We start from the raw sequence: 27,641 nt of genomic DNA, 5'->3' as shown, positions 1-27,641 counted from the left end.
TAAAATATTTTATATTTTATTTATATGATATATAAATTTATTTTGTGTGTGATTTTTTTTTTATTTTTTTGTTAATAAATATTGAAAAATATTTAATGTTAACAAAAATCTATAAAGAAATTTATTTTGGTTAAGATTTATTCTATTAAAGAAATCTATTATTTAAATTAGGAAAAGACATTAAATACTTAAATCTATCATTTAAATAAGGAAAAGACAAAGTTCTCTACTATCTTTGTTACCAAACAAATTTTTTTTTTAAAGACTCCTATCCCTATTACCAAACAAAAGCTTAAAGTACTTCTACTTTAATAAGATAGATAACGGTAGTATGTTAAAGGTTATATTAATACAAAAGACGAAAAAGTTATGAGATCCAAATTTTACATTTGTAGAGCAACTCGTCCAAAATTATTCTATAAAAATAAAATAAAATGAACAGATTAATCATAATTCATACGTAATGGTAATGCAACCAAAGAATCTATATTTATATTTTGTCACGCAAGAAAAGAATGATTAGTGGAAATAACTAAAGCAAAAATATAACAGTATAACACCTACTCTTAAACCTATAATAAAGTTTATAATTAGAAACAAAAATTAGTAGAAAAAACCGGGCTTCGTAGCCTGGTGGTAATGGAACCTCGGCTGAGGTGTCCGCCACCCAGCTTCGAAACTTGGCCACAGCGATTTAACATCCTTACTGCTGGGGCGCTGGACCCTTTCGGGGGATATTTGGGAAATTGGCTGCCCAGACACCAGAGATATCAAAAAAAAAAAAATTAGTAGAAAAAACAAAAGAAAAAAAGAAACTCTCTCTTGGTAACATAAAACACCATAGAAAGGTGTATCAATGTTTTGATGAGTGGAGTTTCTTGGCCAACCGACCCCATCATCTCATTTACCCACTTTCTCCCCTCCAAATTATTATTCTCTCTTATCTCTCTCTTTCTCTCAATTCATCAAAAAAGCTCTCTGCTTTTGCTTTTCAATCCCTTCCATCTCACTCCAATAATCCCCTGATCTCCGATCCACTCACCAAAACCAAAACTTTCTTAGATTTCATCATCCGTCTCTCCCGAAAAATCTCATCTTTTTCATTTCTCGAATTCATATGGGAAACATAAGCAGCAGCGGAGGCGAAGGTAGACGCCGTAGACAACGGCGAACCAACACCCTTCCAACCGCCGCTCCACCTCCTCCTTCCCTTCCTCCACCGCCTCCTCCTCCGGCTACAGAACCTCCACCTAACCGAATCGTCTTCGCAGCAGCTACGCCGTACCCAAACCCTAACCCTAATCAGCATTACCACCAGTACCCTGGCTACTACCCTCCTCCGCCGGGAACCATGCTTCCGTCCCCTTACGATCACCACCACTATCCTCCTCCTCCGCATCCTTACCACCACCCTTGGACCGCCGGCGGGAGATACCCTTACCCTCCTGGACCCATGGTCTCTCAACCTTTCGTCGAGCATCAGAAAGCCGTCACGATTCGCAACGACGTTAATCTAAAAAAGGAGTCTTTGAAGCTCGAACCCGACCCGGATTGTCCGGGTCGGTTCCTCGTCTCCTTCACGTTTGATGCAACTGTCTCCGGCAGGTATATATATATATTTCTCATTTCGTCATTTGCAAAAAGAAAAAGACTCAACCTTTCAACGAAAACGTGAAATTGTCCTATGTTATGTTCTTCCTCGTGGCCTTTGTATGTCTGAATGTTCTTTTTTTTTGTATGTCTGAATGTTCTTTTTTGTATGTCTGAATGTTAATGAAACGCTTATTGAAAAACTCAACCTTTTGATAAACAACAGGATCACAGTCATTTTCTTCGCTAAAGAATCAGAAGAATGCGTTCTCACAGCGACTAAGGAAGACGTTCTGCCACCGATCACGATGGACTTCGAGGTAGGACTTGGCCAGAAGTTCAAGCAGCCTTCTGGTACGGGTATAGATTTCTCCGTCTTCGAAGACTCTGAGCTGTTCAAGACGGCGGAAGCGGATGTTTATCCCTTGGCGGTTAAGGCAGAAGCAGTAGCAGCAGCTCCTCCTTCAGGTGATGGAGAAGAGAGTTTGGGGTCGAAGAACGCGCAGATCACTCAAGCGGTGTATGAGAAGGATAAAGGGGAGATTAAAATAAGAGTGGTGAAGCAGATACTATGGGTTAACGAGACGAGGTATGAGCTTCAGGAGATTTATGGGATTGGGAATAGCGTTGATGGGGATGACGATTCGGCTGATGATGCTAATGATCCGGGGAAAGAGTGCGTTATATGTTTGTCTGAGCCACGTGACACGACTGTTCTTCCTTGTCGACACATGGTAATAAGATCAGTGTTTTTTTTTTTTGAGAATGCTCCTGTGTATTGTAGATAATGGGGACTGTAACTGATGTGAAAAAGTGTGAATTGAACAGTGTATGTGTAGCGGATGCGCTAAGGTGTTGAGGTTCCAGACAAATCGATGCCCGATTTGCAGGCAACCTGTAGAAAGGCTTTTGGAGATAAAAGTTCACGGTAATAGCGGGGGAAGCGGGAACAATGCTGAACATGGAGCAACAGGTGAACAAGAGCAGTCACAACACGTCTGAGTATGGATCGATTGTTTACGACTTCCTTCGACCATCGATGATATATACATACATATATGCATGTGTGATCCATGTGTTAACAATAATAATGTGTGCGATTGCTAATTATATAAATACAGAGATTTCGAGTTCATTTCGATTCACAATCCTTGTATTTTATTTTTTTGTAACACAATCCTTGTATATCATTAGATATAAAGGCACACAACAATGAACATGCAGATGTGGTTACAAAAAAAAAACAATGAACATGCAGATTCTTGTTTAGCTAGTTGCTCAGTGGCATAGGAAGAGCAAACAAAGACAGTTTGAAGCTCGAATCCTAGTTAGATTCTAACCATCCACACAGGGGTCAGATCCATTTTGTATTGAGAGATTTGGTAGAGTAGTACCCTTGAGCCGTTGAAACTCTCCACTACTTTCACATCTATTCCCTTTTATAAAAGTTTCTGCTTCTGTTATTATCATCTTTTTACAAAAAAAAAAGTAATTCATTTTGGATGTTTCCCATGATCTCTAAAGTATTTAGAAAGGAAAGATTTGTATGTCATCTGGCAGATTCAGATCATTGGTTTTATAAAATGATACTAATCTGAGCATATTATCTAAAACCACTTTTCGTCTGGAAGTTAGCTAGTTGCCACACTCATTTGGCACAAGGGCATGTGAAAAACACATGTACACTCGATTCTTCTTTATCGCAGCAGCATCATGGACAGAAGGGATCCACCCGCATCCATTCCTCTATTTATTTATACATTGTACTAGATTAGTTAAATCTCTTTTTTTCTTTTTTAAGAATTAAAGATTTTTTATTTTGTAGAATAAGAATTAACTTGAATTGAATATGGTAGGTTCACGACTCCCTATCTCTCTCCTGTAAAAAGTCTCCGCTGAAACTCCGATGACCGGCGCGTGGTGGCTCCGTTAGCACCACCACCGGTCCAGTTCGATTTGTTTAGTCTCTTGTTGTTGTTGTTGTAGTTTTCTGGTTGGGGAGTCACATATCTGATTAAGTGGTGAGGGTCAAGTGCTTAAGAGTTCCGCCGTTGACAAAGCGATGGTTTTGAACGGGTTCGGTGGAGTCTGTCGTCGTTGTTACGAGATGGATTTTTCTGGATCTAAGTTTATGGTCCTTCTGTGCTTGAGATGATTTGGAGAAGCGAAAGGGTAGTCACCGGCGAGGGCTTTGCGGTGGTCTTGGGTTGCTTGTTCGGGATCTGTCACCGGTGAAGTTCGCTGGTCTCTGCTATCCCGGAGGTTATCCTGTGTATGGCTCTCTTTCTGGGTTTAGTTTTTTTCTTGTGTGGGTCTGAGATTGTCTTGTCCTTCTATCGGAGTCTAGCGGATTTCAGGAGCAATGTTGACGGGTTATTATGTGGCGGGGCTATATATTCCGGGCATGGAATCTTCCGGGTCCCTTTACTTCTGGTAGTAGTAGTTTATTGGAACTTGGTTGCTACTGCGTGTTTTCTCTTCTTATCGAGGTGCTGGTGAGCGGAGTTTGTCAAGGTCTCGTTTGTGGGGTTCGTCCTTTGGATGGTATTTCGTTGTGGAGGCATCTACTTGCTTCTTCTCTTCCATTGTGTTGTGGATTGAAGTATCAAGACGAAGCAATGGTTTCGATCTACAGCTCTTCTCTTGCGAGGAGGTGACCATTCTCTTGCTTGTAGGTGGTTGAGTTTGGATACACGAGTGTCCGCGTGTAAGAGCTGTTGGTCCTTTTTGACGTTTTCCCCTCTTGGAGTTTCAGGATTCGATCTTGTGTCTTGTTTTCTCTATCTCTGGTTCCTGGTGACAGTCGTGTGGCTCGTAGTTATTGGCTCTGTTTGCGCTTTGGTCTTGCGATTGTTCTGCCGAGTGTGTACCCTTTGGGTTTGTGGTTGTGACCTGTGCTAGTTTAGGGTCTTCTCAAGTCTGTGGTTCTTGTGGTCAGCTCGGACATCTCTAGGTTCTTCGTAATGGTCGTCTGATTGTCGTCGCTATGGAGTTCAGTATCAGCTTCTTCGCTTCCGTAAGCATCACAAGTGGTCTCTTTTATTTCAGTATGTGGCTTGGTTTCATATTTCGAATGTATTAGTATGCTTCTCCATTATGGGGCTCTGTCTTCGGGATTTGCTGTTTTAATTCCCGACTTTTGACTCTGAAAGGATTGTATTCCTTGTCAGTTTTGGGTTGTAACAATGGATCATATTTCTAATTAATTCAACAGATGACAAAAAAAAAAAATTAAATATTTTTCTAAAGTTTGGTTTAATATTCGTATTATTCTATGTATTTCTTTCAAGTAAGTCGGAGGTTGCATCCTTTCCCTTTCCTTTTCTTGAGAGACAAATGATAATTTGATGTAGATAAACATTTGACCAATTTTGAATAAACAAATGTACTCATAATAAAGTACTTATAGATTCAATCTTATGTGGAGATCATGTGCGGAGAAGGTACTTCAATACCAAAGAAATAACAGAAATGGTGTCCCATGATTACCCCATTACTAATTTAGTATGTAAGTATATTATTTTGGAATATTGTTGGTAATTAGTTTTCAAAATATAATTAGTAAATAGATTTGCTTTGAAAGAAAACGTATATACACAGAATATTCTCTCTGTTTTATAAATATACCTTTTTATTGTTTTCACAAATATTAAAAGATACATTAAATTTCGATAACAAATCAATTATTTTATGTGATTTTCAGTTTCCAATAAACTAAGCTAATAATTCAATTATTTTTTTGTATAAAGATTATTATTTAACAACTTACATAAAACAGAAACTTTAAACATCTATCTTAATAAAAATGAAAAATACTTGTTTATCTTTTCAAAAAAAAAATACTTGTTTAAAATGTTAATTAGTAAAACAAGAGTAATCCAATTTTGTTTCTATTCATGATTAAGGATAGACAGAGGATAAAAGTTACTATGTAAATATATAATTTTTTAAAGTGTGTGGTTGAATTTGGAAATTTTCTTGTTCTACCTGAACTACTTTGTAATTGGTAGATCAATGTAACTTTTTGTTAATGTAAAAGCAAAAAAACTTGGCTTGTCAAAATCTGTGAATTGTTCAAAAATAAGATGCTCGGGTGTTTTCTAATTTGTTAAATAGTTCCGGTTACATATAAATTCTGAGTAAATGGTAAAATACGGAAGAAGTACATAGATAATATAGAAAAAGTACAACAAAGTCAATAATGCTACCACTAGTCAAATTAATTACTTAAAATTTTAAATTATTGTTGAAGGGCCGTACCAAATATAACCTTTTTTAGCTGAAAGACGGACAGTGGTTTATATGATATCTGAAAAGTGTTTGATCTGTCGGAACCCAGAAGAGAGGAAATTAAATTTTCTGATTTTGAGTCTTTTTTGAGTTCAGTGATGGATGGTAAAGAAGATGAAGCTAGCGAAGCAGAACACGGCAGCTCTCTCCATTCTCCACCTCAAAGGGTAGATTTTCTCCTTTTTCTTTTTCTTTTTGTTTCTGGTGAATTTGAAATTTTCATAAGTCTCCCCTGATCTTAGGGTTTAATGGTTTTGACTTTTGAGTGTGTTTGTGAAATGATTAGTCTTTTTTTAATCATAAGAAGCTTTGGTATTTTGCAGGATGGAGGCTCTGCTGAGATTCCAGAGGAAGAGCTATCAGGAGGCAGAGACCTTGAAGATACTGGAGATGATCTATTAAGTTATAACACATCCTTAACATCAAGCCCTGTTGCTGCCAAAAGAGTCAACTTCTCTACATTGTCCAGCCCTAGAATCAGTGCAGCATCCCTCAGCCCTTCTTCCTCTTCAAGAAACTTTACTAATAATAACAGCCTCAAGAATATGATCCCAAAGCCAAACTCCAAAAACAAAATCAATGAAGTCGATATCGAGAAAGCTGCCGGTTTGGCCTTGGCTTCCTCAGGCAGAGACAGGTCGTCGTCAACATGGACCCTCTCTAATATTTTTACTCCAAGGACAAGGAAGAACAAAACTGAGTCCTTGCCTATAACACCTATTGTTCACTCCAATCCTGGGTCCACGCACGGGAGATATGTGGTTGATCCCGTTACTTCCATTGTGAGTAATCATTCATCTAGGGTTCCCATGTGAATTATAACAGTTAATTAAGTAATGTATTTTTTGCTTGTAAGATAAGTTTAGCTGATCTGTTTTACTTAAAACCAAAATTCAGTTTTAAATGTTTTGTCTTCAACAGAAGAAGGGGCCTCCACTTCCTTTTCACCGATCACGCTCTGTTCCAGCATTCAACAAAGATGGAAGTCTTAGGCAATCATGTGTTTTCCGAGTGATTCCTACTCCAAACATGTCGCCAACCAGAAGTCTTTATAAACGTAACAGTTTGATTTTTTCTTTTTTTTCGTGTTCTATCCGTGTAACCAACACGGTGCCTTATAATATAGTTGAAATGGTTTCAGACACGAGTGTTGTTGATGGAGGAGAAGATGTTCCCGAGGAAGAAGCGGTGTGCAGAATTTGCCTCGTCGAATTGGGGGAAGATTCAGAAGCCTTCAAGATGGAGTGTATGTGTAGAGGCGAACTAGCTCTCGCACACAAAGAATGTACGATCAAATGGTTCACCATTAAAGGAAACCGAACATGTGATGTGTGCAAGCAAGAGGTTCAGAACCTCCCTGTGACCCTCCTCCGCATGCAGGATTCTCAGGGTGAAGCTGCAGAGGCTTCTCACTACAGGCAAGTCAAAATCCAAACAATACCTTTTTCTTTTTTTTTTTTTTTTTTCAAATACCATGAGGTTCGGATAAGCCCGAAACGACATCGTAATATTAGTTTCGTCCCACGGTCACATAATAGTCATGGTCCTTTCCGGTTGAGCTAATGATCTCTGCTGAATCCAAACAATACAATTTGAAGAAAAAAAGATACGATGTTATTGAGCGGTACTCTCTTCTTCCTTTTCAGTGTATGGCAGGATGTTCCAGTTCTTGTCATTGTAAGCATGCTTGCATACTTCGGTTTCCTCGAGCAGCTTCTGGTAAAATATTTTAGTGTGTGTGTGTTTTTTTTTTGTATTAGTAAAGCTTCTTGTCTTGGGAAAAAAAATTCATTTTGCAGCTTAACAAAATGAAATCCAGCGCCATTGCAATATCATTACCATTCTCTTGTATTCTTGGTCTTCTTGCCTCGATGACTTCAACAACAATGGGTAAGAGTCCTCTTACACTAAACAGTTTTGACATAAAAATTATCAGTTTAATTAATTGATCATTGTGGTCTTCAAATATGCAGTGGAGAAGCAATATGTTTGGATTTACGGCACAGTTCAGTTCGGTTTTATAGTTTGTTTCTCCCACATTTTCTTTGAATTGGTGAGAGTTTTTTTCTCTCTCTTGAGAACATAAGATGATGCTCTTGCTTCTTGTTCTGTTTCCTCATTTTTGTTGGTTTTATTTGTTGAAGGTTCACATGCAGCCGATTGTGTCAATTCTCTTAGCCACATTGGTTGGGTTCGGACTCACCATGAGTGGCACAACTGGTCTAGTCGAGTTTTTAAAATGGAGGAGAAGGGAGAGGAGAGCTGAACCTCCAAGCAGTAGTAGTCAGGAGGATCCACGACCAGTTCAGACAGATCAGAGCATCTCTGTATCATGAAACTGAAGGCCAAAGAATGCTCTGATCATATGTTCCAGTTAGCAGTGTATGGTTTCGAAACCAAACCATTTCAAAGTCTTGCTTTTTGCACATGTGGATGGAGCTCGATCTATCTTGAAGAATAGATTGATCATGTGGATTTAAGTAATGATACCTTGGAAGAGTGTTATTGTGGTTGGTCTCTTTCTTTTGTGTATGTATAAGAAAGTTACTTGTACAAGTATGCAGCGATATACAATACACAACAAAACAATATCGATGCAGAATTATCTGGGGGACAGCTTATATCCTATAACTTAAAGAATTAGACTTAAGAGAGTGAAGCCAGCGTTAAGGTTTCGTTTCCTCGCTGCATGTGACACAAAGATGAGAAGGTTCTACCACCATAAGTATCGCGACGTGTCTCAAATCTTCTGGCTGGCTAACGTCTGAAAGCGTACGAATTTGAGTTTTATCTTTTTTGAAAACGAATTAATAGTTTTTTTTTTTAAATCCATAGATGAGTTCATTATATTGGTTTAGTTTAATACTCATATGTTTTATAATTGTTTGGTTGGGATATTCGTATGTTATTCTCTATAGATTGTGCTTTCAAGCTTCAAGCAAGTCGTGTATCCTTTCAACCCCCTTTGTCTCTCGAGAGACAACTGGATAATTTGATGTAGTCACACCGTTGACTAAATGTAAATAAACAAATGTACGCCTAATAAAGTAATAATAGATTCGATCATATATGGAACGGCCATGTGCGGAAAATATACTTTAAGATCGTAAAAGAATAGAAAATGGTGTCCCATGATAAGACCATAACCACAAGTTAATACATATAAGTATACTGTTTAAAAAAAAAACAGTATTAGTAGAAAGATTTTATCGGAACGATCTTTTCACATTTGATGGTTTACTGCATGAAGTGATAAGAATCGAATGACATATTGATATTGAATATTTGTGTACATGTTAAGGTATTTGGCTACGTACAAATATCTATGAACTGAACGAAGTTATTGATATACCAATTACAAAGCAGTTCGTCAAATCTTAGAACAAGGCAGTTCTCAGACTACACACTTTTAGAAGATTCTATATTTACGTACATACACAGTAACTTAATGCCCTATGTCTTTCTTTAGTCTCATAGCGGTCATTTTAAAGCAAAAAAATCAAAACAACAAATACCTCTTCTTTTGTCTATTATTTGCAGATAAAATGATGAAAGCCAAATAGTTGAATTGTAATATCTGGTTTCGTCCAGTTCAAAAAAATACTTGAACACCTGCAAACTTCGGAAAAAAGAAAGAAAAATGCACATAAATGTAGCTTTGTTCGCATTCAATTCAATACGAGTTTATCCATTAAAATAAAAATAAAGAATTATCTATTTGCCAGTTTAGAACTTTTTCTGTTTGGCTAAGCTGAGTTGGTCCAGAAGAACCTAAACTAACACATTTTAAAAATAAATAAAAAAGAGGACAAAAGAGAAATAGAAGAGCCGGACCAAACATATAACCTTTTGAAATGAATGATCACATTTTCTCAGTTTCATAAACCCAGCAAACAAAAAAAGAAGCAACCTCTCTGAAAGAAAGGTTCCGACTTTGAATCTTTACTAGATCCTTCTCAGCTCGGTCGATGGATGATAGAGATAAAGCTCTTGAAGAAGAACATAAAGGGTCTCTCCATTCTCCACCGCAAAGGGTAGTTTTTTCTTTTACTTTTCTACTGTCTCCAATTTTGTTTTATCTTATCTTGAATCCATGTTTTCTAAAGTTCTTTCTTTTTTTTTTTCTCTTTTTGTTTCTTGTGAATTTATTATATATCTGTACGTTGAAGATTTCTTGATATTTGATTATTTGGCGTTGCAGGATGGAGATTATGCTGAGATTGCAGAGGAAGAGCAGCTATGGAGGAGGCGAGGAGGCATTGTCTCATCAAGACCACCAGAAGAACAACAGGGAGAGGAGGATCTATCGAGACGTAACGCGTCCTTAACATCAAGCCCTGTTGCCAAAAGAGTCAACTTTTCTCCACTGTCCAGCCCTAGAATCGGCCAGCGTGGTGCTTCCCTCAGTCCTCCTTGTTCCTCCTCTTCAAGAAACAGACCTAATAATAATAATAATAATAATAATAATAATAATAGCCTGAAGAATCTGATCCCAAAGCTGAGCTTCAAAAACAAGAACAGCAACATGGATATCGAGAAAGCTGCGGGTTTGGCCTTCGGTGCGTCCTCTCCTTCTTCAGGAAACGGCAGGGAGAGATCTACCGCATGGACTCTCAGTAATATTTTAACGGAAACTGAGTCGTTGCCTGTGACCCCCATAGCTCACTCGAACCCTGGGTCCACACATGGGAGATATGTGGTTGCTTCCACGGTGAGTAACTTCAATTATGGTCGATCCATGTGAAAAAAATATACTGTGGTTTGCAGCTGTTATCTCGTTGGAAAAAATAGACGTTTTTCCTTGTCTCGCACGTCTTTTTGGTGTGTCATTAGAATAATTCTTTTTACTTGTAAGATAAGTTTTTACCTGATTAGGTATAGCTTCTGCTTTACTTCATTGTTGGTTTTTTGTCTGCAACAGAAGAAAGGGTCTGCACTGCCTATTCACCGATCACGCTCTGTTCCAGCTTTCAACAAAGACGGAAGTCTAAGGCCATCAGGTGTTTTCCGGGTGATTCTTACTCCCAACATGACCCCAACCAGAAACATTAATAAACTCAACGGTTAGAGCTTTTTTTTTTTTACTTTTCTTTCATTTGATGTTTTTAGAGACATGAGATTTGTTTTCAGACACGAGTGTTGATGATGGAGGAGAAGATGTCCCTGAGGAAGAAGCTGTGTGCAGAATCTGCCTTGTCGAATTAGGAGAAGATTCAGAAGCCTTCAAGATGGAATGCTTGTGTAGAGGTGAATTAGCACTTGCACACAAAGAATGTACGATCAAATGGTTCACCATTAAAGGAAACCGAACGTGTGATGTGTGCAAGCAAGAGGTTCAGAACCTCCCCGTGACCCTTCTCCGCATGCAGGATTCTCAGGTTGGGGCTACCGAGGCTACTACTCACTACAGTGTATGGCAGGATGTTCCGGTTCTTGTCATTGTCAGCATGCTTGCATACTTCTGTTTCCTCGAGCAGCTTCTGGTAAGATTTTAGTGAAAGAAAATTGTATTATTAGTATATGCTTCTCTCGGTACCAAGCTTTTGTAACATCTGCTTGTCCTATTATCATCTACAGCTAGCCAAAATGAAATCAGGCGCCATTGCAATCTCTTTACCGTTCTCTTGTGTTTTTGGTCTTCTTGCCTCGATGATGTCCACAACAATGGGTAAGAGTTATGTTAGTGAATAGTTTGATATAAAAATCACTTACTATCAGTTTAGTTGATTATCTTGGTCACTGATGTGCAGTGAAGAAGAAATATGTATGGATTTACGGCACAGTTCAGTTCGGTCTTGTAGTTTTATTCTCTCACATTTTCGTCTTATTGGTGAGTGTTTTTTTTTTAGATCTCTATCGAGAATAGGACAAGATAACTCTGCTTCTTGTTGTACCTTCCCTAATTTATGTTTTGGTTTTACTTGTGCAGGTTCACATGCAACCGGTTGTGTCTATTCTCTTAGCCACATTGGTTGGTTTCGGACTCACCATGAGCGGCACAACGGGTATAGTCCAGTTTTCGAAATGGAGGAGACGCAGGAGGACAGCTGAACCTCCAAGCAGTAGTCAGGTGGATCCACCACCAGTTCAGAGCATCTCTGGATCATGAAAACTGAAGCTAGAGCTCTGAGCGGTTTATGGTACCAAATCAAACCATTTCGGTTCGATTTTTCAGGACATCTGGATGGTGATCCATCTAATTTAGAGACGTGAGAATAGATTTGTCATTTGGGTGATCTCTTTTGTGTGTGAGTGTCAGTGTATATTAGCTGCTGTGTTCTAAAAGGCTGTTTTGGGTACTTTTTTGTACAAAGAAAAATACATACAAAGGAAGTGTTTTGGCTTGTATAAATTTTATATCATTATGGACAGTTATCTCTGGCAAGTATAGTACTTGAAACAAACCTATGGGCGATATTTTTTATCTGATAAATAATATTTCATCCGTTAATGAAAGATGATTTTTCTAGAGTATTTATTTACCCATAAATGAATAGAATTACATAAAATTTGGTAAATTCGGGAAGGAGAATATATATATTCATCATGTAATGGACATGAACAACATGGAAATAACTCAATAGAAGAAACAACTTGAACAGTCTTGACACTTAGAAGAAACTCTCGTCAAAAGATCAAACAAATACCGCCAGAAACAGGCACACAAACACACACACACACAAACTGACTCGGGTAAGAAACTTTAATAGATGATGGCAAGAGAGAGTAGTGATGGGTCCTTTCCTGTTCATCTCATCACTTCAGTACACTGCAGAGGGAAAAGGTGTTTCGTCATATGAAGCATGTTTTTTTTCAATGTATCTGCTTATGTCGCTTTTATGTAGGTGTAAGAAACTTACTTGTACAAGTATGCAGCGATACCCAGAACAATACACAACAGAACAATATCGATGCAGAAGTTCCGGCTTGATCTCAGCTGCAGCAAAAAAAGGGCATCAAGAACAGGCCAATGTGGCTGAGAGTTTTGAGAAAAAAGAAAAGGTTCCAAACTCAAAATCACCTGGTTCACAGTATCTTTGAGTCTAACATTGGTGTTCTTAAGATCCGAGGTTGCTCTGTCAACCTGTGAGCGAGATTAGAAAAGTTAATTCAGATTATACAACTCATGAATTCAGAAAAAAAAGAAAGGAATAGTGCGGAGTGTTGTCTACCTTTGAGTCTATTTCATCCATCAGAGGAACTTGACGGTCCAGCTCCTGCATTTATCAGTGTGTCACGTGACATGGATCATCACAGCTCAAATACTGAATAAAGGGAAGGTCTGTTATAAGAGATGTGAGTTCATGAAACCTCACCTCGTTCATATCAGACGCCATGTTCTTCAAAGCATCTAGACCTTCGGAGATCATGTCCAGACCTTGGTCCTGTTAAATAGTAGACAAAAGTCCTATAGATACCATACAACCCATAGCTTAAGTGAAGAAACATGTGGAATGCAACGAGATTAGAAGATCACTTGCCTGCTTAATTTTGCGCATCTCAAACTCCTGTTTGAACTGGCTGGATTCATGCGACTCTTGAAAGTAATCATCATCAAAACGCCCATCTAATACAATCCACAAGAGAGGTGTCAGGTTGCTCAATAAGATTAACAGTTCATATTATTCTGAGATACTACTATACAATAAGGAAACAAAAGCTAGTTTGGGTTTTGAATAACCTGAATCAAACTTGATATCAGGACGAGAGGTTGTAGAAGGAGCCCAAGCACTAGTAGTGCTTTTAGGACCACCCGCTGTCCCATCAGGTATAGCTTCGATCCTCGCCGGAAGCGCAAGCACCAAATCGTTTCTCGCAGCAAGCTCTTCCGTTGTAAGGCCTTTTACCTAATACAATGTGAGTTTACACAAGTTAGTCCTTGAAGTCATGATGTAGTCAACCTCAGCCAATGGAGTACTATTTTAATTGTAGTCACACTTTAATTCAAAAACAAGAATCATATAATATAAGCTCAACCAAGCTACTGGTACAAGGAAGCTAACCCGCTTGAGAGCAAGTCTCTGCAGCTTGGGAACTTCCTCGGACAATCTAGCCTTTGTGCGACGGATCTCAGCGTTCATCGCAACAGCAGAAGCTCTGTTCTTCTCCTTGGTAACAATCTCAGCTTTCTGCAAAATTCGAAATCACATTTAAAAAAAAAAAAAAAAAAACGATTCTTTTTTCTATAAGCATTCTCAAATTCAATGACCAAAGCGGACAGCTTTTTGAATCCAAACAGTTTAAAAAAGGATGCATCTTTATATTACCTCGAGAGCTGTCTCGATTTGAGTCTCGAAAGCTCCGTAGAGACGAGCGAAAGCGTCATCGCCGGAGATATTGGACTCGCGCTGTTTGTCGACGTCGTACTTGTCGTACTTCTTGCAGATCGTGTCAACTCTGGTCAGAATGTCGATCACTGTCATCTTCTCTCACAAAGGAACTTCCGGATCTAATTAAGGACGTTCGAAGACTTCTCTAGTTTGTGTCCGAAGAATTTGGTTCGGCGACGAAAGAGAGAGAGAGAGAGCTTAAACAGCCTGGAGGAATATTTATGAATCACCACCCTTACTTTTGTTTATTTTTCACATTGACCTCAATTGTTTTTCTGTTGACAAAAGATTCCTAATTTCGAAGGGTCACTCTTTATCAAGGGACTTGATTGGTATATGAAGTAAACTTTGAGCCCTATATTGAAAATAAATTAGATTTATTACCAAACAAATCCCGTGAACCAGAGGTGGTCTATTTCTTTACTAGTGCTGAATCTTCTTAGACAAAAAAAAAAACATTATAGTCTTACAAGTGTCTCCGGCGACTGGTGTTGGTCTCTCTCTCGGAGCTTCGAAGCAGTGCAGCAATGGCCGATGAATTCTCTGTAAGATTAGATCTAGTCTCATCTATTGTGTATTAGTTTGTGTACTTGCGTTTCCTTTGTTCGAACACTTAGATCAAATCTCTCGTTAGCTCACGATGATGATGAATCGCTAGATCTGCATTTCTCTTTATCGAGATTCTGCTTTCCTATAGTCCTTATGATTCTCTCCCATGCATGGCTCGTATTGCATGATAATCTTCTCTGGTGCCTTGGGTCTGATCTTCTCGTTTAATGCATGATGATGATGATGTTCCTGTTCTAAGGTTATGATTGTAACGCTGTTTAATCATAATCAAATTGCATGATGTTTAGCATGTTCTTATGACCTAGCATAATCGGATGGGTGAAGTTTTGTCTTTGATTCAGTTTCTTCTTTTGACGATTTTGGTCAAATCTCATTTTGATCTTGCCAAAGAATGAGAATTGATAGTATAAGACTAAGTTATGTGTGGCTGTTACTCTAATTGATTAAATTTAAACTGACAGTACAATTGAAAAGCTAGTTAGGATATTTCAATGTTTTGTGTTCTGTCTTCTCGCTCGAGCTTGTTGTGTTCTTCTTTGCATCTTTATTTCATTACCAAGTTGCTAAACAAAACTCAATGAGACAGGGAAAACTCGAGAGCAAAGGGCTCAACCCGGGACTGATCGTGCTTCTTGTGATCGGAGGGTTGCTAGTGACGTTCCTTGTAGGAAACTTCATCCTCTACACCTACGCTCAGAAGAATCTGCCTCAGAGGAAGAAGAAGCCTGTTTCCAAGAAGAAGATGAAGAAAGAGAAGCTGAAGCAAGGCGTTCAAGTTCCTGGCGAGTAGATTTAAGTTTATCTATCTTTATAGTCCGGGATGATCATTTCCATAAAAACTCACTTTGCATCGTTAGACATTGTATGACTCTTTTAGTTTTGAATGTTGCGATATAAGCATATCATGTTCTCTCGAATTTAGAAGTTCACAATCATTAACTCCTCTACTACTAAACTCTACAATCTAAATCTCTAGACAAGTCATGACTAGGAAGAATTTTAAAGATAATACAACTCGGTTGAAGTCTAGTTTGTCTGCGTGTAACACCTCCTTTGGCATGGTTTGGAAGATACAAAACCTTGAGAGATTTGGATCATTCTGGTGGTGCAAGATGGAGGATTATGTAACTTTGTTACGGTAGCTAAACATGGATATATGACTCCATAGGTCCCTCTTCATCCCAGTGATGGACCTTCTGACCTCGTTATCAGTTTTGTAATGCTCTGGCTCTCCATGAAACCGAGAGGTCTTCTTGGTTCATCATCTGAGGAGACGCCAAGAGATGTTTTGCGATGTTAGTTTTACCACTGCGTAAAAGGAACTCAGTCGAGTATCGAAATGTATGTTTTAGTTCAGTTTGAGTTCCTTCAGTTTTTCTACTTGATGTTGGTTAGTTGAGAACCAAATGAACCTGAACGGTCCAAGAGAGGAAACTCAGTCGGGCTTCTAACGCAGACCTTAAGCGCTTGGAGTTGGGCTTCCTTCTCTTGGAGTTTCGACTGTATAGTTTGCAGTTCAGCTTCAAGCTCATTGATCTGGGCCTTCTTGTTGTTTTGATGAGAAGTCGGCTTTCATCATATCCTTACATTCCTCCTCCATCACTTAATCAATCATTAAACACAAGCAATGCCCATAACGTAGGCTAAACAACCCAGATGATGTACGACCGTGTTCATTCTCACTGACAACGAGAAAGATTTATTTTACACTCTTGTGAAGGACGCATATATTTGAAAAATAGAAGATGATATTAGTGGTTTCTGTGACAAAAAAGAAGAAGATGATATTAGTGGTTAATCCGAACAATATTACTAGCCGACTAGTAAAAGTGAAGACTAAAGAAAGAAAACGCATTTCAATTTCAGTTTTTCTTTGAATCTCTCTTTCGATTTGAGAGAATCTACCACCATAGATATTGCGGCTCTCAGAGTCTCCCTCCCTACTTCATGTTTTTTTCCCGTAGCACCCAACCACATCAGCAGTAGATACGTACGGCGTAGAAGGACGACATTGGTTAAAACTAATAAGTTAGATATTCTTGAAGGTATGACAAAAGCAAAAAGGCATATCTTCTTTAGTTTTTGTTAAATCATCAAAACCAAAATAAAAAAAAAAATTAAGGAAAAACTTTGAATATTTGTTTTGGATTTTAAAACAACAAAAGCTAACTAATCAACAACCTCCCCTTCTTCATCTACGCCTGGGTCAATTGGCGAGGAGCTGCCTGGCTTTTTGAGTGATGCCCCCGAGTCCAATGGAGGTGAAGAAGTTGATGGAGAACCTCGTGTTCTTAGGATGGTCCATTGGGAAGATTGACTCGAAGGTGTCCTCCATGGTCGGATCTTCAAGCTTTTGGTTCAAAGCCCACATCCCCAATTGCTCAGAGAGTTCTTGGAACAGTATCTTGAGAAAGATGCGGGAGGAAGATGTTGTGTCTTCCTCTGTCAGCCTAACATTGGCAAGGACACCCCACGGAAGAGCATCTGTGGCTAGCACATGAGCAAAGAACATGGCCGCACTCCTCAGTTTATTCGTTTTCAGACCGTGAACTGCTGCGTACTGCTGCACAAAGAGATTCTCGAAACATTCTCTGTACGTTTTGCTTCCTAGGCAGAACCTGTGTGCTAAGTGACCATAGAAGGAGCGGTAAGTTCTCTCCTCTGTGCAACATGCGAGGATCATAACGCATAGCTCCATCTCCTGACCTTGTCCAAGTCGGATTTGGAGCAGTTTATGCCCTGCTTCCTCGAAATTAGGACTCGACATAATGGTAGCATAGATTGTCCTTCTCAGACTGACGAGATCAGTTTCTGTATGATCTTGTATGACGGCCCCTCCTTCCATCTCTCTCTCTCGAGTCTCGATTGTTAGGGTTTGTTTTCGTTTTTCTTTTCTAATCTGCTAGCTTCGCTTCTGTCGATATATATAGCCACTCTGTTTCCCTTTTCATATTTGATTTTTTATTCACTTCTCCTTTTTTCTCGTTAACGTGATAACTAAATAGATATATACGATATATCCTTTTAATTTTAATTTATTATTATTATACTAGGTGGCCCGCAATTTTGCTGGTAAAAATATTTTATAAGAACATAATATATTATATTTTCATGAAACAGAATATATTTTTATCATTCAAAATTAAAATGTTAATTTTATTTGAAACTATAATGATAAGTGTATACGTATAAAATTTCTAATGCAACAAAAACTCCTTTTTATTAAGAGTTAACATCATTTTTATTCTTTATATATGAAAATAATTTATAATCTTATTAATTTTGAATTCAATCACATATTTTTAATATTTAAGGCAGTCCACCAAATAACCAGTAAGAATCGAACTCCGGATTGTCGTATTAGGATTATCCAAAACACCACTAGCCCAAACTCGGTGGTTAGTAATATTTATAGTTAGTTTGTTTATGAATCATTATGTTTGATATTATTTGGATCATTTTGGAATATTAATTTGTTTTGAAATCACTCTTTTTTATAATCTAACTAAAATAAATTAAAAATTATGAATCAATCAAACTATGATAGTTTTTAAAGGTTTAACTATGAATAGTATCTATACAAAAGTCATTTAAGTGATTTTCATTTAATATATATATATATATATATTTATTTATTTATATATATCAGAATTGTTTACTTCCAACCAAATATTAATAGCTGAAGCATAAAAATAAGAGAAACTGATAAAATCTTAAACTCATTCAAATATGTCAAAAATATGATTTGACTATTTTGTCAATTGATTTTTTTTCTTTGAAATATTGGTTTTCAAAGTCTAATCAATGAATTTGTATAGAAAAAAATTAAAATAGTTTTTTGATTCGTGATTCGTTAAATATTTCCCCCGCAAGGAAAATAATTTGTCTGGGGGAATTTCTTTTTTTAAAAAAAAGACAATTCACGAAAATGGTTAGTTGAGATCTGACCCGTTGGTTTGGCAGAAATTAATATAGACCGTCAGATTCTTTCTCCCTCTTTTATGTGTGTTAAATACTACATCTGAGGTAAGAGGGAAGTGGTGTTACAAAAGAAAAAAAAGGTAAGAGGGAAGTGAAAAGTTAGATTAAAGCTTCGCTGAGCGCGCGGTGAACTATCTGATCACGAGGTATGTATGGCTTTGCTGGAAATCTTTATTTCTATCGAGTTAGGGTTCTTCTTAGAGTCATTGCTTCCATGCTTTGTTCTCTTGATTTCGAATCATATCATGGAAACCCATTAGTCATTGTTTCCATTACGAAATTGAATCGAAAAGAAGTTTTTCCTTCTAAATCTGGTTACAGCTTCGTATACGTTCAAAGGTTATTGATACCTTTGATTCTTAATTTCTCTTCGTATACGTTCAAATCATTTTTTTCTTTTGTGTGTGTGTAGACTTGAAGATGCCTCGCTACGATGATCGTTACAGCAGCAATGACAGATACGGCGGCGCACGTCTCTATGTGGGACACCTCTCCTCTCGAACAAGGGAACGCGATCTTGAACACCTCTTCAGCAAATACGGAAGGTACTTTTTTTTTCTTCTCTGTTTACAGTTCTTTTCTGTTTGCAAACATAGTTCTCTTGTGCTCGAATTTTGAACTTGCTCAGCTTCTGTGTGTTTTTGTTTTTGAATATGCATCTCTGGTTCAGCTCATATTAAGGTTTCTGGCAGCCTTTCTGCAATAAACCTAAACAAGGACTGAATCCTATTTTCTGGTACAGACTGGACGGAAGAGACTTTGATGGAAGCCGTATCACTGTCGAGTTTGCCAGAGGGGTAGAATCCTATTTTATGAAAAAACTTTTCTTCTTCGTCCGTTTTACACTTTTGTTAGCTTCCATCTAACCCTTTTCTGTTGTAGACACCTCGTGGTTCCCGGGAGTTTTCCTCGAGCAGAGGCCCTCCTCCAGGGAGTGGTCGTTGCTTCAACTGTGGTCTTGAAGGTCACTGGGCTCGAGATTGCTCTGCTGGTGACTGGAAGAACAAATGTTATCGATGTGGAGATAGGGGTCACATCGAGAGGAACTGCAAGAACAGTCCTAAGAAGCTCAGGTACCGTTTGACAATCCCATGTTACACCTTGTCTAGCTTATAGCATTGTCATAGAAGTTCTAGTTTGATGGTTTGTTTTGATTGTATCTCAGGCGGGACGCAAGTTACTCAAGATCGCCGGTTAGGTCTCGGTCTAGGTCTCCTCGTCGCAGAAGAAGAAGCCCCAGCAGAAGCTATAGCCGCGACCGTAGCTACAGGTATAATGATTTCACACATAGTTTTCACAATATCAAACGCAAGTTTTGGTTCTGACACAACTCTTTTTACGCTCTGTCTGGGTCTCTGTTGTCTCAGCCGCTCCAGGTCACCGGTTAGGAAGGAAAAGGATCATAGTCCTGAAGCTGCAAGAAGCAGAAGCCCTGAAACTGCAAGGAGCAGAAGCCCCGAAGCTGCAAGGAGCAGAAGCCCTGAACCAATGGCGGACAACTCTCCTCCATCCAAAGATAGGAAGCGAAGTTCGACTCCTGAAGAAGGCAGCCCAATGCGTGAGAAATGTATGGCTTTGCTGGGAATCTTTCTTTCTATCGAATTAGGGTTCTTCTTAGAGTCTATCTTCCGCATTGCTTTGTTATCTTGATTTCAAATCATATCATGGAAACCCATTAGTCATTTGATTCCAATACGAAATTTGAATCGAAAAGAAGTTTTTTTTTTTTTTAAAGAATATGGTTTCAGCGTTGTATAGGTTAAAAGGTTATACCTTTGATTCTTGTTTGGTTCTTTCAGTGTGCTTGATGGGATTTGACGAGATATCAAATCATTTTTTCCTTTTTGTGTGTAGACTTGAAGATGCCTCACTACGATGATCGTTACAGCAGCAATGACCGATACGGCGGCGCACGTCTCTATGTGGGACACCTCTCCTCTCGAACAAGGGAACGAGATCTTGAACACCTCTTCAGCAAATACGGAAGGTACTTTTTTTTCTTTCTCTGTTTACAGTTCTTCTTTGCATAGCTTTCTTTTGCTCAAATTCTGGTTGTTTTGGATATGCATCTTTTTTTTTTTTTTTTTCTGTTTACTGTTCTTCTTCTATCTTTACAAGCATAGTTCTTTTGTGCTCGAATTTTGAACTTGCTCAGCTTCTGTGGTTTTGTTTTGGATATGCATCGTTTGCTCAGCTTATATTATGTAGCAGCCTTTGTGAACTTAGCCTAAACAAGGGATGAATTACAATTGAGATGTGTATTCGTTAGCTTATAATGGCTCAACATGCAGTAGTATATATTAACCTGAATGGTCTTGTTGAAGGATTCTTGACCTGGAGGTTTGTGGTGAAAGAGAGGATTCACCTTGGTGGAAATGCTTGCGTGGTGTTTTAGGGGACTTTTGGCTTGTTTATTGCGTGTTTTAGTGGTGAAAATGGTGAAAATGGCAACAATCTCAAAATCTGGTGTTTTGTTTTGCCGTTGATGGCGGTGAAGTATCATATCACTAGCTACACCTTTTAAGTAAAATGATGGACTTCCTGTTTCTGGCAAACCCATTTCCGCAGAATTCAAGATTTGGACATGAAACGAGACTATGCCTTCATTGTAAGTAGTATTTGCTCTATAACTACGTAGCTAGTTTAGCTTTCTCCATTGTGTAAAGCTGTGTCCTATTGATGGCTCTCTTCACTGTTTGGTCACAGGAATTCAGTGATCCTAGAGATGCTGATGATGCGAGGTACAGGTTGGACGGAAGAGACTTAAATGGAAGCCGTATCACTGTTGAGTTTGCGAGAGGGGTATAATCCTATTTTTATGAAAAACCTTTTGTTCTTCTTCGGTTTTAGACTTTTTGTTTTTTTAATCTTCCACCTAAACCGTTTTCTGTTGTAGATACCTCGTGGTTCCCGGGAGTTTTCCTCGAGCAGAAGCCCTCCCCCAGGGAGTGGTCGTTGCTTCAACTGTGGTCTTGAAGGTCACTGGGCTCGTCGAGATTGCTCTGCTGGTGACTGGAAGAACAAATGTTATCGATGTGGAGATAGGGGTCACATCGAGAGGAACTGCAAGAACAGTCCTAAGAAGCTCAGGTACCGTTTGACAATCCCATGTTACACCTTGTCTAGCTTATAGCATTATCATAGAAGTTCTAGTTTGATGGTTTATTTTGATTGTATCTCAGGTGGGACGCAAGTTACTCAAGATCGCCGGTTAGGTCTCGGTCTAGGTCTCCTCGTCGCAGAAGAAGAAGCCCCAGCAGAAGCTATAGCCGTGACCGTAGCTACAGGTATAGTGATGTCCCAATATCACATCTAGTTTTCACTATATCAAACGCAAGTTTTGGTTCTGACGCAACTCTTTTTATGTTCTGTCTGGGTCTCTGTTGTCTCAGCCGCTCCAGGTCACCGGTTTGTGTTGCTCTCCACCACCACCGCGAATCGTTTCCACTCCCTCCATTTACATTCGCTGTGAATACGACGCCGGCGGCGGTATGTCGTCTATTCTATTCTCTCTTTTTACGTGGTATCGTGCGTGTTCCTATTTATATTCTAACCCTGGTTCGACACTCAGTAGTAGCAAACGTTTTATATTTTATTTATTTTTTTAAATAAAAAGTATAAAAATCGTGTTTTGGTTTGGAAGAATATAATAGAACACGAAAAGATGTTGAAATAGCTTAGTGGTATAGCGCCCCTCTGTTATCCCTTCCCAGTTCTGGGTTCGAACTCCAGAGTTGGTATAAACTTTGTCTAATTTTTTAAATATTTTTATGTATTTTATAAAAAAATACTAAATTTGCCCTTAAGAATATATTCAGACTAACCATAAAGTTGAAGTAGCTTGGTGGTATTGCACACGTTTATATGCCTCCTCAATCAGGGTTCGAAGCCCGGTAAATAAATATATTTTTTTTGTTTATTTGTTTGAATAAAAACTGCTTAAATCCTGTATATATTGAAAATATATAATAGTAGTATTTATAGAAAAGATGAAGTAGATTATTCAAGGTTGTTGATATAGATTAGTGGTTCTGCCCGCATGGCTTTGCTCTTCCTATTATGGTTCAAACACAGTATGTTTAATTTTTGTTTTTAGATTTAAAAATTTTAAAATATTATATCAAAAATATTATAGCGGCACTTATCGAAAAGTTGAAGTAACTTAGTGGTGTTGCGCGCATAGCTAAGACTTCCCAATCCGGGTTCGAATACCCATTAGGTACAATCCGCGTTTAACATTATATTTTTTTTCTTTCTAGACAATGGATCTTCCCGGGGACCTGCTGATGGAGGTGTTCGACCTTCTACCTCCCTCGACAGCCAGGATCTGTCCCGAGGTGAGTTGGGCCTGGAGTCAGTCCTACCGGGTCCGCCAGACGTCGCTCACCCTTAGAGACACCCCGTTCAGCTACTTCCCGCTGAGGGCTCGGGGATACTTCGGTTTGGTTAGCCTCACGCTTGACTTCAGTCTGTCAGACTATCCGGAGCCTGGACAGGTAACCGTTTTATTTGTGTGTGTGTGTTATTTTGTTTCGTAATCTAGCTGTCTAACGTATGTTTCTTATTTATTTATTGTAGACTGTCAGCACGGTTGGAGGAGGAAGGTTGGTTCAGCTCGTGACGGACCAGCATCTGGCGACCGTAGCTGCAGAGTTCCCGAGGCTGGAGAGACTTGAGCTGCTAGGCTGTGATTTGGTTACAGGTGCGGGGCTGACACATCTGGTGCGACAGTGTGGACGTTTAGACTGCCTACGTCTTCGGGTAAAACAAGTTTTAGGAATTGAATTATTATTTTATATTATAACCAAAGTAGAAAACATGTCTTGTGTTGCACGATAATAATGTCTCTGTCATTGTTTGTAAAGGACTGTCGTCATTTTGACGACACTGCAGTGATAGGAGTTGTGAGAGCCTCGAGGAGCCTCCAGCATCTGCAGATCTCGTTTTGCGAAGTGAGTGCAGCAGGTCTCTTGACGCTTAGTACGCTGACGAGGGTCACAGCACGGGGTTGTCCGCGTTCAGAGGCGTTGGGTGTGTCTACCCACAGCAGATTTGAGACATATTCTTCCCTCTCTCATTTTTTCCAGTCGGAGAATAGAAAAGTAGACTTTTAAAGCTAGTTACTTTAGGGGTAAAACTGAATATAGGGGTAAAAAATGTTTGGAAAGTGATTGTTGTTGTTGGATGTGCACGTTTTGTATCATTTGGAAAAGAACTATTTGAATGATCATATGAGGCAAAACTGAAAGTAAGAATAATATTCTGGATGAGCCTACTAAGAAAAGAGAAAAAAAAAGGAGATCATTATCTGTAAAACTAAAAGAAAAATATGGAAAGGAAGAGTAATATTAATAGAAATTTCCCTTTTATGCTTAGGATCGATCTAAATAAATATAGTAAATAAGTATATCCTTTGCCTTTTATTTTTCCATTTCTAGGATATTAATTAATTTCCTTTTTCTGCAAGGATCCAAGTTGTATAAATATTGCCACAAGCTGTATAAAAAAAGAAAGAAAAATAGATAGAGAAGAAAACATTCCAAAGGGATAAAATAGAAAATTTTTTAAAAAAAAAATCCAGAGGGAGAAGAGTTATGGCTGCAGCGAAGGTGGCGAACCGTGGAGAATTCGAGACGAGCGAAGGGGTGGAAGCTATAGGTAGTTTCGATGAGATGGGGATTAAAGAGGATGTTCTTCGCGGTATCTACTCGTACGGATATGAGAGGCCCTCGGCGATTCAGCAGAGGGCGATTATGCCGATTCTCCAAGGGCGAGATGTGATTGCTCAAGCTCAATCCGGTACGGGAAAGACCTCTACGATCGCTCTCTCCGTCTGCCAAGTGGTTGACACTTCGTCTAGAGAGTAAGTTCCTTAGGTTTTATTATCAATTTGTGCAAAACTGATTCGGTTTAGGTTTCATATGATTAGTCAACTACTTAGTTGTTTTATCCTTTTTAAGTGCTCTCTGCTTGTTTGATATTGCAGAGTTCAGGCCTTGATATTGTCTCCAACCAGAGAGATAGCTTCACAGACAGGGAAGACTATACAAGCTATTGGGTTTCACGCCAATATTCAAGCACATGCATGCATCGGCGGTAAGAGCATTGGAGAAGACATCAGAAAGCTGGAGCACGGTGTCCATGTTGTGTCTGGAACACCTGGTCGTGTCTGTGACATGATAAAGAGGACAAGCCTTCGCACCCGATCTATTAAACTCCTTGTTCTTGATGAATCAGATCAACTGCTTGGTAGAGGATTCAAGGACCAAATCTACCATGTCTACAGGTGCCTTCCACCCGACCTTCAGGTTTGTTTGGTCTCTGCAACTCTTCCTCACGACGTTCTGGAGATGACAGCCAAGTTTTTGACGGACCCTGTGCGGATACTTGTCAAGCGTGACGAGCTGACCCTCGACGCTATTAAACAGTTTTTTGTTTCTGTTGAGAAGGAGGCCTGGAAATTTGATACACTCTGTGATCTTTATGACACGCTTACTATCACTCAAGCTGTTATCTTCTGCAATACCACACGAAAGGTGGATTGGCTTTGTGAGAAACTGCGGAGCAACAACTTCACCATCTCATCAATGCACGCAGACATGCCTCAAAAGGAAAGAGACGTGATCATGAATCAGTTTCGGTCGGGTGACAGCCGCCTTCTCATCACTACAGATGTTTTGGCACGTGGGGTTGACGTGCAGCAAGTTTCTCTTGTCATCAATTATGATCTCCCCAACTCCCGTGACCTCTACATCCATCGTATTGGACGTTCTGGTCGTTTCGGCCGTAAGGGTGTTGCTATCAACTTTGTTAAAAGCGACGACATTCACATTCTCCGGGACATTGAGCTCTACTACAGTACCCAGATTGATGAGATGCCTATCAATGTTGCTGATCTTATCTAAATTTACTCATTATGCTACATTTTTTTTTTTTTTTTGCTTTCACTTGTCTGAATGAGAAAGTTGATGTCTCTTTGGAGTTTGTGTGTGTGCTCTTTCTTTTTTTTCCACACTTGAAACTCGATTGTCCGGTTTTTGTTGTCAAATTTCTCAGCATTATTTATAAGACTTGTGATTATTATACACTTAGCTTCCTACTTTTTTTCTGAGATTTCTCTCGTTTTATTTTAGTTGCTGTTGTGGCAATTTTGTCATGTTTCTTGTTAGTTCGATGGTTTGTTACATAATTTGTCTGCTGAATTTACGAGAAGACAGCTGGAACTTCAATCTATAGTTTATTAGTAGTGTCATTTGGGCAGAAGGTCATAAAACTAAAGTTATTTAGGCAACAATGCAAAATTTTCTTTATTTAGGTAGTTGGTTATACGAAGCAAACCCAATTTACATTATTATCCCCTTGCTGTATCCATAATGCACATCATTAAACATCAGCATGTGAACGTGTATTTTATGTCGCTATTTAATATTGAATCTAACTCATTTTAAACCAGATTATTTAACTATAAATTTGTAGAAAATTTTAATGGTTTGTAATTTCCAAAAAAACATTTATTTTCGACACTAAACCATAACGGGTGTGTCCTGTAATCATAAGCCAACATGTATATTTTATACTCCCTCTGTTTCATTATAAGTGTCGTTTTAGACTTGTGCACACGGATTAAGAAAACATTTAATTTTGCATATTTTCAATATAAAAACATCATTACCGATACAATTCAACCAATAGAAAAATAGAATGGAGAATAAAGTTAATAAATTTTGCATTGAAACTCTAAAACGACACTTATTTTGCAACGAAAAAAATTCTCTAAAACGACACTTAATATGAAACGGAGAAAGTATTAATCTTGGTTATCGTAGTAACTATAATAATATACTATATGAATACTTATTACAACCAAATAGAAACTCTAAACCCAAATAGAAATTCTAAATCAAAACCCAAATATAAATTCTAAATTTTAAACCCATATATAAATTATATCCCCTAAACTTAAATAAAAATTCTAAATTCTAAATCCTAAACTGTAAATCCAAATAAAAATTCTATGCTTTAAACCAAAATATAAACTCAAACCAAAATAGAAACTATAAACTCTAAATCCAAATAGAAACTATAAACTTTAAATCCAAATAAAACTCTAAACCCTAAATCCAAATAGAAGCTCTAAACTCTAAACCTAATATATAAACTCTAACTATAATCGTAAGTCCAAATAAAAATTCCAACGCTAAAACATAAACCGTAAACCCAAATAGAAACTCTAAATTATAAATCCAAATAAAAATTTGAAGTTTTAAACTTTAAATCCAAATAAAAATTATAAATTCTAAACCCAAATAGAAACTCTAGTTAAACTATGAACCCAAATAAAAACTCTAAACCCTAATCTTTAAACTCTAAATCCAAATAAAAACTCCAAACTCTAAACCATAAACCGTAAATCTATATAGAAACTATAAATTTCAAACCCAAATATAAATTCTAAACATAAATAAAAATTCTAAACTCTAAATTTTAAACCCAAATAGAAACTCTAAACTCTAAACCCAAATATAAACTCTAAACATTAAACCCAAATATAAACTCTAAACATTAATCCAAATAAAAACTCTTAATCCTAAACCCTAAACTTTAAACCCAAATGAAATCTCTAAACTCTAAAGCTTAATTTTTTATATGAGTAATTATAATACTTTATATGAAAAACTTCACTATTAATACATAAAAAGATAACAAGTAAAATGATACGTTACAACTTACAAGATAGTTGAATCATAATTTGGGATTAGTCCCTCTTAATCTCATGTCAGCACTTGCACGACACGTTTAGAAAATTAAAAAAAAACAAAAGAAAAGAAAACCAGATGTCTCGTTATAGAGCTAATAGTGTCATATATGGAAACTCGCCAG

At 38.1% G+C, this 27,641-nt stretch overlaps 7 protein-coding genes across 10 annotated transcripts; 5 read left to right on the top strand and 2 right to left on the bottom strand.

Moving 5' to 3' along the window:
• The first annotated feature begins 866 nt into the window (after positions 1–866).
• On the top strand, positions 867–2,725 carry LOC108805179 (probable E3 ubiquitin-protein ligase LOG2). Its single transcript, XM_018577150.2, has 3 exons — positions 867–1,605; positions 1,817–2,324; positions 2,419–2,725. Exons 1-3 carry the CDS (start codon positions 1,118–1,120, stop codon positions 2,590–2,592), a joined length of 1,170 nt encoding a protein of 389 aa, XP_018432652.1. The 5' UTR covers positions 867–1,117; the 3' UTR covers positions 2,593–2,725.
• Positions 2,726–5,852: 3,127 nt separating this feature from the next.
• LOC108857954 (uncharacterized) lies at positions 5,853–8,818 on the top strand. Of its 3 annotated transcripts, none has more exons than XM_056986777.1 (8): positions 5,853–6,047; positions 6,204–6,662; positions 6,802–6,937; positions 7,022–7,298; positions 7,527–7,599; positions 7,700–7,770; positions 7,854–7,933; positions 8,025–8,164. In XM_056986777.1, exons 1-7 carry the CDS (start codon positions 5,979–5,981, stop codon positions 7,927–7,929), a joined length of 1,161 nt encoding a protein of 386 aa, XP_056842757.1. In that variant the 5' UTR covers positions 5,853–5,978; the 3' UTR covers positions 7,930–7,933; positions 8,025–8,164. The 3 variants fall into 3 exon arrangements, with proteins under 3 accessions (XP_056842757.1, XP_056842756.1, XP_056842755.1); XM_056986776.1 differs by having other exon boundaries at positions 5,854–6,047; positions 7,527–7,557; positions 7,680–7,770; positions 8,025–8,818; XM_056986775.1 differs by having other exon boundaries at positions 5,854–6,047; positions 7,680–7,770; positions 8,025–8,818.
• An 870-nt stretch (positions 8,819–9,688) lies between these two features.
• Positions 9,689–12,548, top strand: LOC108860514 (uncharacterized). Its single transcript, XM_018634383.2, has 7 exons — positions 9,689–9,914; positions 10,082–10,591; positions 10,802–10,943; positions 11,011–11,363; positions 11,458–11,548; positions 11,631–11,710; positions 11,810–12,548. Exons 1-7 carry the CDS (start codon positions 9,849–9,851, stop codon positions 11,987–11,989), a joined length of 1,422 nt encoding a protein of 473 aa, XP_018489885.2. The 5' UTR covers positions 9,689–9,848; the 3' UTR covers positions 11,990–12,548.
• Positions 12,399–14,391, bottom strand: LOC108856925 (syntaxin-71). The gene is made up of 9 exons (XM_018630830.2): positions 14,148–14,391; positions 13,884–14,009; positions 13,562–13,727; positions 13,362–13,447; positions 13,197–13,265; positions 13,053–13,097; positions 12,902–12,964; positions 12,741–12,817; positions 12,399–12,649 (listed from the first exon to the last, which is right to left on the bottom strand). Exons 1-9 carry the CDS (start codon positions 14,301–14,303, stop codon positions 12,637–12,639), a joined length of 801 nt encoding a protein of 266 aa, XP_018486332.1. The 5' UTR covers positions 14,304–14,391; the 3' UTR covers positions 12,399–12,636.
• Positions 14,392–16,835: 2,444 nt separating this feature from the next.
• Positions 16,836–17,699, bottom strand: LOC108860988 (uncharacterized). The gene has a single exon (XM_056986778.1). It carries the CDS (start codon positions 17,623–17,625, stop codon positions 16,987–16,989), a length of 639 nt encoding a protein of 212 aa, XP_056842758.1. The 5' UTR covers positions 17,626–17,699; the 3' UTR covers positions 16,836–16,986.
• Positions 17,700–18,815: 1,116 nt separating this feature from the next.
• Positions 18,816–24,000, top strand: LOC108857953 (uncharacterized). Of its 2 annotated transcripts, none has more exons than XM_056986774.1 (15): positions 18,816–18,907; positions 19,174–19,306; positions 19,504–19,558; positions 19,644–19,834; positions 19,927–20,031; positions 20,129–20,328; positions 20,616–20,748; positions 21,330–21,369; positions 21,468–21,563; positions 21,658–21,851; positions 21,944–22,048; positions 22,154–22,250; positions 23,021–23,257; positions 23,340–23,522; positions 23,627–23,999. In XM_056986774.1, the coding sequence occupies exons 2-15, from the start codon at positions 19,182–19,184 to the stop codon at positions 23,873–23,875; spliced, it is 2,010 nt and encodes a 669-aa protein (XP_056842754.1). In that variant the 5' UTR covers positions 18,816–18,907; positions 19,174–19,181; the 3' UTR covers positions 23,876–23,999. The 2 variants fall into 2 exon arrangements, with proteins under 2 accessions (XP_056842754.1, XP_056842753.1); XM_056986773.1 differs by lacking the exon at positions 18,816–18,907 and adding an exon at positions 18,945–19,100 and having other exon boundaries at positions 23,627–24,000.
• A 267-nt stretch (positions 24,001–24,267) lies between these two features.
• On the top strand, positions 24,268–25,855 carry LOC108860110 (eukaryotic initiation factor 4A-III homolog). The gene is made up of 2 exons (XM_018634021.2): positions 24,268–24,624; positions 24,748–25,855. Exons 1-2 carry the CDS (start codon positions 24,356–24,358, stop codon positions 25,664–25,666), a joined length of 1,188 nt encoding a protein of 395 aa, XP_018489523.1. The 5' UTR covers positions 24,268–24,355; the 3' UTR covers positions 25,667–25,855.
• Positions 25,856–27,641: the final 1,786 nt, after the last annotated feature.

This window comes from Raphanus sativus, chromosome 5 (genome assembly GCF_000801105.2).
Source record: "Raphanus sativus cultivar WK10039 chromosome 5, ASM80110v3, whole genome shotgun sequence".
NCBI classification, from domain to species: domain Eukaryota; kingdom Viridiplantae; phylum Streptophyta; class Magnoliopsida; order Brassicales; family Brassicaceae; genus Raphanus; species Raphanus sativus.
This window is presented reverse-complemented; position numbering and strand designations above follow the sequence as displayed.

What these genes read in the sequence shown, in the direction of transcription:
- LOC108805179 (XM_018577150.2), top strand. Translation starts at nt 1,118, where the DNA reads ATGGGAAACATAAGCAGCAGCGGAGGCGAAGGTAGACGCCGTAGACAA. An exon ending in GATGCAACTGTCTCCGGCAG is followed by an intron (nt 1,606 to 1,816) that starts GTATATATATAT and finishes GATAAACAACAG; the next exon opens with GATCACAGTCATTTTCTTCG. An exon ending in TTCTTCCTTGTCGACACATG is followed by an intron (nt 2,325 to 2,418) that starts GTAATAAGATCA and finishes TGAATTGAACAG; the next exon opens with TGTATGTGTAGCGGATGCGC.
- LOC108857954 (XM_056986775.1), top strand. Translation starts at nt 5,979, where the DNA reads ATGGATGGTAAAGAAGATGAAGCTAGCGAAGCAGAACACGGCAGCTCT. An exon ending in TTGATCCCGTTACTTCCATT is followed by an intron (nt 6,663 to 6,801) that starts GTGAGTAATCAT and finishes TGTCTTCAACAG; the next exon opens with AAGAAGGGGCCTCCACTTCC. An exon ending in CCCACATTTTCTTTGAATTG is followed by an intron (nt 7,934 to 8,024) that starts GTGAGAGTTTTT and finishes TATTTGTTGAAG; the next exon opens with GTTCACATGCAGCCGATTGT.
- LOC108860514 (XM_018634383.2), top strand. Translation starts at nt 9,849, where the DNA reads ATGGATGATAGAGATAAAGCTCTTGAAGAAGAACATAAAGGGTCTCTC. An exon ending in GATATGTGGTTGCTTCCACG is followed by an intron (nt 10,592 to 10,801) that starts GTGAGTAACTTC and finishes TGTCTGCAACAG; the next exon opens with AAGAAAGGGTCTGCACTGCC. An exon ending in AAACATTAATAAACTCAACG is followed by an intron (nt 10,944 to 11,010) that starts GTTAGAGCTTTT and finishes ATTTGTTTTCAG; the next exon opens with ACACGAGTGTTGATGATGGA.
- LOC108856925 (XM_018630830.2), bottom strand. Translation starts at nt 14,303, where the DNA reads ATGACAGTGATCGACATTCTGACCAGAGTTGACACGATCTGCAAGAAG. An exon ending in AGATGCGCAAAATTAAGCAG is followed by an intron (nt 13,266 to 13,361) that starts GCAAGTGATCTT and finishes ACTATTTAACAG; the next exon opens with GACCAAGGTCTGGACATGAT. An exon ending in TCAAAGATACTGTGAACCAG is followed by an intron (nt 12,818 to 12,901) that starts GTGATTTTGAGT and finishes TTTTTGCTGCAG; the next exon opens with CTGAGATCAAGCCGGAACTT.
- LOC108860988 (XM_056986778.1), bottom strand. Translation starts at nt 17,625, where the DNA reads ATGGAAGGAGGGGCCGTCATACAAGATCATACAGAAACTGATCTCGTC.
- LOC108857953 (XM_056986773.1), top strand. Translation starts at nt 19,182, where the DNA reads ATGCCTCGCTACGATGATCGTTACAGCAGCAATGACAGATACGGCGGC. An exon ending in CTCTTCAGCAAATACGGAAG is followed by an intron (nt 19,307 to 19,503) that starts GTACTTTTTTTT and finishes TTTCTGGTACAG; the next exon opens with ACTGGACGGAAGAGACTTTG. An exon ending in TAGACTGCCTACGTCTTCGG is followed by an intron (nt 23,523 to 23,626) that starts GTAAAACAAGTT and finishes TTGTTTGTAAAG; the next exon opens with GACTGTCGTCATTTTGACGA.
- LOC108860110 (XM_018634021.2), top strand. Translation starts at nt 24,356, where the DNA reads ATGGCTGCAGCGAAGGTGGCGAACCGTGGAGAATTCGAGACGAGCGAA. An exon ending in GTTGACACTTCGTCTAGAGA is followed by an intron (nt 24,625 to 24,747) that starts GTAAGTTCCTTA and finishes TTGATATTGCAG; the next exon opens with AGTTCAGGCCTTGATATTGT.